General features: G+C 43.0%; 1 protein-coding gene and 1 long non-coding RNA gene across 3 annotated transcripts in view; both read left to right on the top strand.

The window, feature by feature from the left end:
- LOC136179133 (uncharacterized) overlaps positions 1-8,979 on the top strand; it is a 207,162-nt gene extending 198,183 nt beyond the window's left edge. Inside the window, exon 2 of the long non-coding RNA XR_010666393.1 lies at positions 7,811-8,979. This is a non-coding gene — a long non-coding RNA (uncharacterized lncRNA). The remainder of the gene's footprint in view (positions 1-7,810) is intronic.
- The window catches only part of LOC136179113 (NLR family CARD domain-containing protein 3-like), a 30,324-nt gene extending 21,345 nt beyond the window's left edge, over positions 1-8,979 (top strand). For both annotated transcript variants that reach the window (XM_065954463.1, XM_065954462.1), the window contains exons 7-8: positions 131-304; positions 7,001-8,979. In XM_065954463.1, the coding sequence (XP_065810535.1) occupies positions 131-304; positions 7,001-7,019 (193 nt within the window). In that variant the 3' untranslated portion in view covers positions 7,020-8,979. The remainder of the gene's footprint in view (positions 1-130; positions 305-7,000) is intronic.
- Positions 8,980-9,726: the final 747 nt, after the last annotated feature.

Raw genomic sequence — 9,726 nt, 5'->3', positions numbered from 1 at the left:
CCACAATAACAGAATGACAAAGTCTCTCTACTTATTTTAGGGACACACTCACTTATTGGACCTAGTTATGTTGTTATGTTATCATCTGATTGATCATTCTTTTTATTCACATCTTTTATTCTTTATTCAGTTTGAGGAGCTGCAGTTTGTCAGAGATCAGCTGTTCTTCTCTGGCCTCAGCTCTGAAGTCCAACCCCTCCCATCTGAGAGAGCTGGACCTGAACTACAACAAGCTGCAGGATTCAGGAGTGAAGCTGCTGAGTGACCTTCAGGAGAATCCAGACTACAGACTGGAGTATCTGAGGTGAGTACAGGGTTGGGTTTAGTCCATCCTGGTCTCTACAGGGTTTCACTAAACACAGTTCAGGATTCGTACAGTCATTAAAAACCTTGAAATGTTTTGAATTTGAAAATACAATATTTCCAGTCAAAAAGCAGATGCATGCAGTGCTGCATGGGTGTTGTAAATTATTTTGATAATTAGTTCCTCTGGTGCTCTTCCATGCGGGGATCCAACTTAGAAGTTTTTGAAGAAGTCTGAGGCACTCAGAGGGTTCAGCATAAAAAGCCTTTAATTCATCAGGGCTACAGATTCATAAAAACATGCCAACATGTTTCAGCCATACAGGCCTTCATCAGGGCAGGTACAAAATGGCAGCCAAGCTACTTCCTTTAACGCTTTACAGCCAGTCACATGATCAGTAGTAGTCACATGGTTTTGTAAAAAGGTTACACATTTAAACAAAGAAAGTTAGTTATCAAAATGTAAACATCATACCAAGGCAGATGAGAAGTTAAAAGTGACTAAATATACAAATAAATTACTACAAAAGTGCTGAAAAAAAAACAATACACCTAGAAGAAAGGTTCCAGAGAAGAGAAAAGTCCAGGGGGCTCATCTATCAACAGTGTGTGAGCACGGATCTGTGCGTAATAAGTAAGAACATTTCCACACAAAGAGTGGAATTGATCAACTTGTTCTTTTACTTAGAAATGTGTGTAAATATAAGCACAGCTCTGAGCATGCTTACACACAGAATCTAGAGGTAGAACATTAAAACTACAAATAAAAAGCACCACCAGTGTCACAGCACGCCAGAATCCATCTCAACCTGGATGCATGTTCCCAGTTTTTTTCATTCAAAACACAAAATAAGTGATTTTGTGTGGTTTGAAACAGATTTTCTCCTCTGACCTGTCACCTTCTCTCATGCAGCATTTGTTCTTTTGTTAGTAACTTCGACTAATCATTTATCTGGGTCACTTAGCGCGAGAGTTACTAACCTTATTTTATCTCTTTATTTATTTATCTCTTTATTTATTACCCTTTTTTATTCAACCTCTTCCACTTCCATTCCCTGTTGTTATGAAGCTCCTTTTCTTTGCTCTCGTAGTCATTATTCCGACGAGGTAAATATATTCAGGTGGTTTTTAAAGAGGTGTGTTGTTACCATAAATGGTTAATTGGAGGCGTTTCTGAATGTAAATGTCCCCGAACGTGTGCGAGCCTGCAGGTTAAGAACATGGGATTTATCAACACTGATTACCTACCGATGTTCTTAACCAGCAGGCTCGTGCACGTTCACGTAACTTCTGTGGAAGTGGAGTTAAAACTCAGAACATCAGCATTACAATAATGCTCATTAATCTCTCTCTCATTTCTAGCATCTTAATTGGGGAAAAAAAAGTTATTTATCCTCTCGACATCCCAATGAAATGCTTATTTCTGTTTGATTTCATCCCCGATTGTACAGCCCATTAGCATTCCCTCAGACTTATTTATATTTCATGTGTACCCTGAAATGACGCCCCCCTAATATAATGGTAGGGGAAACACTGGATATGCCTTTTATCTTTTGTTCTACCTTAATATATTCTGCCAGCGGTTCTTGGTAAACGACCAAGATGGCGGCGCGAGCGCATCGCGAGGCCCAGCGTCTCTCTCAGATTTGCAATTTTGCAGTAATTTTATTGTTAATTTCGGGTCTGTTCGCACGGAACAGCCTCGCCTTAACATCCTACACCCGACAGGAACTTTTGGATATTGGAATACACCTCCCTGACGATCTAATCAACAATCTTCGACTCATACCCGAGATCGCCAAAACACCCGAGGCTACGCACTCTACCCAGCCGGGCGGAAGTGCTTGCAGGCGGCATCGAGACCGTAAACAAAGGTGGGGGAAGCGCGGAGGTATAAGAGCTAAGCTAAAGCTAACACCGCACCGTCTCCCGTTACCCAGCATTTTCTTCGCTAATGTGCGGTCTTTGGTGAACAAAATGGACGAGTTACGACTTCGCATCATCCACAGTAAGAGACTTATGGACTGTAATGTCATGATCTTCACGGAAACATGGCTAAACAACGGAGTACCGGACGATGCTATCAAGCTAGCCGGTCGCCACACACTCCGAGCAGACAGAACAGCAGAGGACCTGAGGAGGAGGGCTGTGCATCTATATTAACAAAGCTTGGTGTACAGACTCTGTCATTATTGGGAGACACTGCTCAGCTAACATTGAGTTTCTCATGGTTAAATGTAGACCTTTCTATCAGCCAAGGGAGCTCAGCTCCACTATTGTAACTGCAGCCTACATCCCCCCTGATGCCGATGCAAAAGCTGCTATGAAGGAACTTTACACCGCTATCAGTAAACAACAGACTGCTCACCCGGAGGCTGCATTTATAGTTGCAGGTGATTTTAATCACTCAAACTTAAAGACAGTGCTCCCTAAATTTCACCAGCATGTTTCCTGCAATACAAGAGGAAACAAAACTCTGGACCATGTTTACACAAACATCGCAGGAGCCTACACCACGACCCCCCTCCCCCACCTGGGACAGTCAGACCATCTTTCTTTGTTCCTCATCCCCAAGTACTCCCCACTCATCCAACGTGTGAAGCCATCAGTGACAACGATTAAAGTGTGGCCAGCGGGGACAGACTCTGTACTTCAGGACAAGTTCCATCACACAGACTGGAGTATGTTTGCTTCTCAGGCTACCTTGGGCTCTCACACAGACATTGACACCTACACTTCTTCTGTGCTGGATTATATCAATACCACCATTGACAGTGTTACAACATGGAAGCAGATCACCACGTACCCAAATCAGAAGCCATGGATGAACAAGGAGGTGCGTCTCCTGCTGAAGGCCCGCAACACCGCCTTCAGATCAGATGATGCATTGGCCTACAGCGTATCCAGGGCAAACCTGAGGAGGGGCATCATCAAGGCCAAGCACTGCTACAAGCTGAAGGTAGAGGAACACTTCTCCAACTCCGACCCCAGACGCATGTGGCAGGGCATCCAGGCCATCAGTGATTATAAACCCAGAAACTCCACCCCGATAACCACAGATGTCTCCTTCCTGAACGAGCTAAATCACTTTTATGCTTGTTTCGATAGAGACAACAGGGAGACGCAGACCACGACCAGACCTCCTGCAGACAACCAGCCCCTCTCACTCACCTCCACAGACGTCCACGCTGCACTGAACCGGATCAACGCTCGAAAGGCTGCTGGTCCAGACGGCACCCCCGGGCGCGTGCTTAGAGCATGTGCGGAGCAGCTCACTGGGGTTTTTACGGACATCTTCAACCTGTCCCTCGCCCAAGCAGCTGTGCCAGCATGCTTCAAAGCCACCTCCATTGTCCCAGTGCCGAAACACTCCAGCCCGACAGGCCTGAATGACTACCGCCCTGTAGCACTCACACCCATCATAATGAAGTGCTTTGAGAGACTGGTCCTAGCACACCTGAAAAACTGCCTCCCACCCACACTGGACCCATACCAGTTTGCCTACCGCAGCAATAGGAGTACAGAGGATGCAGTTTCCACTGCGCTGCACTCTGTGCTCACACATCTGGACAATAACAACACATACGCACGAATGCTGTTTGTTGATTTTAGCTCAGCATTCAACTCTGTCATCCCCTCCAAGTTAAACACTAAACTCGGAGACCTGGGCTTCAACACCTCCCTCCGTCACTGGATAATGGACTTTCTGACCAACAGACCCCAGTATGTTAGATCAGGACACACCTGCTCCACCACCATCATACTCAACACAGGCGTACCACAGGGCTGTGTGCTGAGCCCATTCCTCTACTCCCTCTTCACCCACGACTGCAGACCTGTACATGGATCCAACACCATCATCAAGTTTGCGGACGATACGGCGGTGATTGGCCTCATCAGCAACAACGATGACACAGCCTACAGGGAGGAGGTACAGCATCTGGCCGCCTGGTGTGCTGACAACAACCTGCTCCTCAACACCAGCAAGACGAAGGAGCTCATCGTGGACTTCAGGAGAGAAAGAGGAAGCACGCACAACCTCATTCACATCAACGGGATGGCTGTTGAACGTGTCTCCAGCTTCAAGTTCTTGGGGACTCACATCACAGAGGACCTCTCCTGGTCCACTAACACCTCCAGTCTGGTTAAGAAGGCTCATCAACGCCTCTTTTTCCTGAGGACACTGAAGAGACACCACCTGTCTTCAGCTGTACTGATGAACTTCTACCGCTGTGTGATCGAGAGCATCCTGACCAGCAGTGTCTCAGTCTGGTACGGAAACTGCTCTGTCGCAGACCGTAAGGCGCTACAGTGGGTGGTAAAAACCGCCCAGCGCATCACAAGGTGTCCACTTCCTGCCATTGAGGATGTCCAAAGAAAACGCTGTCTGCGGCGAGCTCACGGCATCCTTAAAGACTCCTCCCACCCTGCCCACAGACTGTTTACCCTCCTGCCCTCCGGCAGGCGCTTTAGAAGCCTCCGGACCAGAACCAGCAGACTGAGGAACAGCTTTTTCCCCAGAGCTGTTTCTCTACTGAACTCTACCCCCCGAACTCTGAACTCTGTCTCTCCCTGTCTCTCCCTCTCTCTCTCCGCCCCCTGCTGACCCCCCCCCCCTTTCCCCTCCATATCACCTCACACCCATCATCCCCCCACCACTCCTCCTGGTCACACACACACATCTCTCATCCACCTGTATTATTGTATTATAGTATGTTCATATTATGTCCATATTCTTTATATTATCTGTAAACTAGTATAGCATGCTCACTGCATCTTAATCTGTATATTATTAGTATAGCATGCTCACTGCACCTTAATCTGTATATTATAACCCTAAGAATACACTTATATTTATAGCATTTATTTATATTTATAGCATCCCATTAATCCAGCCATCCAGATATACCTAATAATTCACTTTTTTTAGTCTACATCTGTAAATTTTGTAATTACTGTACATAGCACAGACTCTTGCACTCAATTACTGTACATAGCACAGACTCTTGCACTCAATTACTGTACATAGCACAGACTTTTGCACTTTCTGCTTATTTGCACTTCTGGTGAGATGCCAAACCTCATTTCGTTACTCTATACTTGTATATGTGTAATGACAATAAAGTTGAATCTCATCTCAATAGATAGTATGAACATCAATGGTGACAATGGATACCCTCGTCTGGTACCTTTTGAGATCTTAAAAATACATTTACATTCCTCCATTAACTCTAACTCTGGCATTAGGCTGCTTGTTGAGCGGCAGTAGCTCAGTCTGTAGGGACTTGGGTTGGGAATCGGAGGGTCACCGGTTCAACACATCACTCAACTGTCTCTGACACGATGATGCCTTCAAGGACTCTCGGTAAACACGTCACTCAACTGTCTCTGACACGATGATGCCTTCAAGGACTCTCAGTAAACACGTCACTCAACTGTCTCTGACACGATGATGCCTTCAAGGACTCTCAGTAAACACGTCACTCAACTGTCTCTGACACGATGATGCCTTCAAGGACTCTCAGTAAACACGTCACTCAACTGTCTGTGACACGATGATGCCTTCAAGGACTCTCAGTAAACACGTCACTCAACTGTCTCTGACACGATGATGCCTTCAAGGACTCTCAGTAAACACGTCACTCAACTGTCTCTGACACGATGATGCCTTCAAGGACTCTCAGTAAACACGTCACTCAACTGTCTGTGACACGATGATGCCTTCAAGGACTCTCAGTAAACACGTCACTCAACTGTCTCTGACACGATGATGCCTTCAAGGACTCTCAGTAAACACGTCACTCAACTGTCTCTGACACGATGATGCCTTCAAGGACTCTCAGTAAACACGTCACTCAACTGTCTGTGACACGATGATGCCTTCAAGGACTCTCAGTAAACACGTCACTCAACTGTCTCTGACACGATGATGCCTTCAAGGACTCTCAGTAAACACGTCACTCAACTGTCTCTGACACGATGATGCCTTCAAGGACTCTCTGTCCCTTTAAGCTTCAAGTCACCAACACGTGACCACGAGAACTGAAAGGTGGCGTGCTACTTTACACGCCCACTTCACTTCTGAGCAGGACTGAAGTCCCTGCTGCTCTTCATACTGGATGTTCTGTATCACTGATAATCAGAATAATCATGATAACGATGATATTATATGATCAGAATAATAATAATAACTTTATTTATATAGCACCTTTTAAAAACACAGGTTTACAAAGTGCTTTGACAAACAACAAAAACAAGAACAAACTAAACCAAACAAAGAAAAGAAAGAAAAGAAAAGAAAGAAAGAAGAAAATAAAAGAAAAATAGTAAAACCAGTAAGAAAAGACATTAAGAAGACGACATCACATAAAAGCAAGTCTGTAAAAGTATGTTTTAAGAAGGGATTTAAAAGAATTGAGGGAGTCTGCAAGTCTTATCTCCTCAGGGAGGTCGTTCCAAAGTCGAGGGGCCCTGACTGAAAAGGCCCGGTCATCTTTAGTTTTAAGTCTTGACTTTGGAACGACCAGGAGGCCCCCACCTGAGGATCTAAGACTGCGGGCTGGCTCATATGGTGTCAGCAGCTCTGTTACATAGCTTGGAGCCAGCCCCGTCTGTGTTTATCATGAATAATATAAAGAATAATCATGAAGTCTCTCTCAGAGTGTAATCTCTCATTTATGTTTTTTTATATCAACAGCTGGTGGAGTCCTCCTTAAAGAGAGGATCCTGCTGATCACAGAGCTGGAAGCAGCAGCTGGTGTGTTGGTGAGTCTTTAACTGGGCTGTGTTACTGGGAGACTGACGGACTAATCACAGCGCAGATGACTCTCAGTGCTGCAGTCTGAGCTGCTCTGAGATCAGCTCCACCGTCACACACAGGACCATGAACTCGGACATTTTTCTATTCTCATATTCTGAATTTAAACTGCTTCATGACTCAACGACCGAAGATGAACACTTTGATTTGTATATAAATGTTTCTGTTGCAGCGCCACCCTGTGGACATGTGTAGTGGTGCAGGTTATTCATTGACTCATATTCACAGATAACAGTAGAAGTTGATTCCAGCTGTGCAAGTTAAAGTGTGAAGTTCTGCTTTTAACCACGAGTCGTTGGTCGTCTGATAATAAATCAGTCGTCTCTTTGTTGGATCAAAACAAAGAGGAGGCTTCACTGAGTTTTTAAAAGAACTACAAACAGGATGTCTGGATCCAGGTGCAGAGTCAGCACCTGAATATTTGATGTAATATGAGATGATATAAAACGAGCTGAATAACATGCAGACTCAATCATTGATATTCATTCATCATGTCAGGGTAACAACGGACACGTTATCAAACTATCTTTATTTTTAACTTCTGATGTTTATTACACTTTGATGTTTGAACCTTCTGTTTTTATTATCTCAGGATTTTAAATAGAAATAAATTCAATCTGTGGAGGGTTTTATTTGAATAATAATTCATGTTTAGGTTCTGTTGCTGCTATCACTGCTTTCTGCCAGCAGGTGTCACTGTTTCCACAGTTTTCTCCCAGACTGATCGATCTGAAGAGATTATTTCTGTGTCAGGAAACACAAAGAAAGATAGATGATGCCAGCTCTTTTATTTGTTCTTATGTTTTTATATTTCATGTTCAAGTTTAATGTCTCATTTTGTAATCACTGCCCCCTAGTGGACAGGAGTGTGGAGTGATTCAAAGGCAGAAAAGGAATCTTTGACTGGACTTCTGTAATGAAGTGAAGTGTGAAGGAAGTTGAGCTTTCTTTGAGTCTCTCTGTAGTTTGTAACTGAATACTTGGACTCTTCTTCACTTTAGAGGGAACATGTTCTCCACATTTCTTCAACACATTCTCTACGAGTTCCTCGTCTGATCTAATTAACCCCGTGTTTTAAGATGGGCTGGTGTTTCTGCTCTTGGTGTAAACCCAGACACAGTGATCTTTCTGTCATGTTGTTCATGTGTGTTACTCTTGATAATTCACTCAAATAATGTCTCTATATTCTACAAGTGATTTACTTTTTAAATAACTGACACCATGTCAACACAAAGTTTCACTGCTTCCAATCCGCCTCTTATACGACGGCCATGTTGCATTAAATAACATCAACCACTTCTGTTTATTAAATATCACAGTCTGGATTTTATTAAGGCTGTACATTAATCTTCTTTGAAATTTGACTCAAACATGAAGTTGGTGTTATTTTCTGATGTTTATGTTTTCGTCCTCTTGAGTCGTTTGTTTTCAGATGTTCATCAGGCTCCTGGTCCCATCGAGGAAAAGTTAATTCCTCATGATTTAATTTGTAACGGAACTACTTTTAGTATATATATATATATATATATATATATATATATATATATATATATATATATATATAACTCGGGGCACCATCCTTGTTAAGTAAGGAAACTAATATTACTTGGAGTAATTAATGAATCTATAAATCTGTCTCATATCATTGGGATGAATTCTCAAGCAGTAAAAACCATAAAATTACACAGACAAAGTACTGAAAGTTTATATGAAAGTTTAATAAAGAAAAATGATGAACAGAAGAATTTAAAGAAAATGCACAAGTAATATCAGTATAATTACGACAGTAATATAACTTGAATGATAATATTGAGTCGTTTAAATTGCCATGGTGAGATAATAAATTTGATGAAAGTTGACTCTGAGGCTTTGATTCGGATACCACAAGCTTGACTCAACAACCCAATCTCATAATCAGAATGCTTCCTTACTGAGGCGTAGTGTTCAATTGAACTCCGCCGAATGGTACCAAGACTTCCTGTCGAGTTCTTTCGGATCAGAAATGCCGGTGGCCCACTATAACCGCCGTAGCAGGTGTGGTCGGAGTCGACAATGAGGTGGGTTTGAAGAAAAACACAAAGGTCCAAGCGGTTGTCTGGGGGTCCTTCTCTCAGCGGCTCAAAGAGTCTTAATTAACGTTCGTCAGGATTGATGCTCGTGGTCACTTGTAGTCAAGCGTGAGGATTAGAAAAATTACTGGGGGCCTAATATCTAGTCCGCCTCCGATGTTTCACTTTAATTTCAATCCACTCAAAGTTCTTTATTTATTACGAGTATAAATAAGAAGTTCGATCATGTGAAAATCACCCTTGCCAATATTCGTATGTAGGATTATTTCCGGCAGTAAACATTTCAAACAATTATGCAATGAAATAGACATTACGTCCAACCTGAAGACAGTTAGACGATTTCCGCCTGTATGGGAATGAAACCAGCATTATACCATTCAACATTCAAAACACATTAATATAGTATGAAGAGTATAAATTAATATTTTGAAATACTAAGTTTATAACTAGGACAAAATCACATATCAACTTCCTCCATCCTGAAACTCTGGTTGGTACAGCACTCGTGCCACTAGGGGGCAGTAGTGCTCCACGTAA

Source organism: Labrus bergylta, chromosome 4 (genome assembly GCF_963930695.1).
Source record: "Labrus bergylta chromosome 4, fLabBer1.1, whole genome shotgun sequence".
NCBI lineage: Eukaryota > Metazoa > Chordata > Actinopteri > Labriformes > Labridae > Labrus > Labrus bergylta.
Note: the sequence above shows the minus strand (reverse complement) of the source record. Positions and strands in the feature narration are given on the sequence as shown.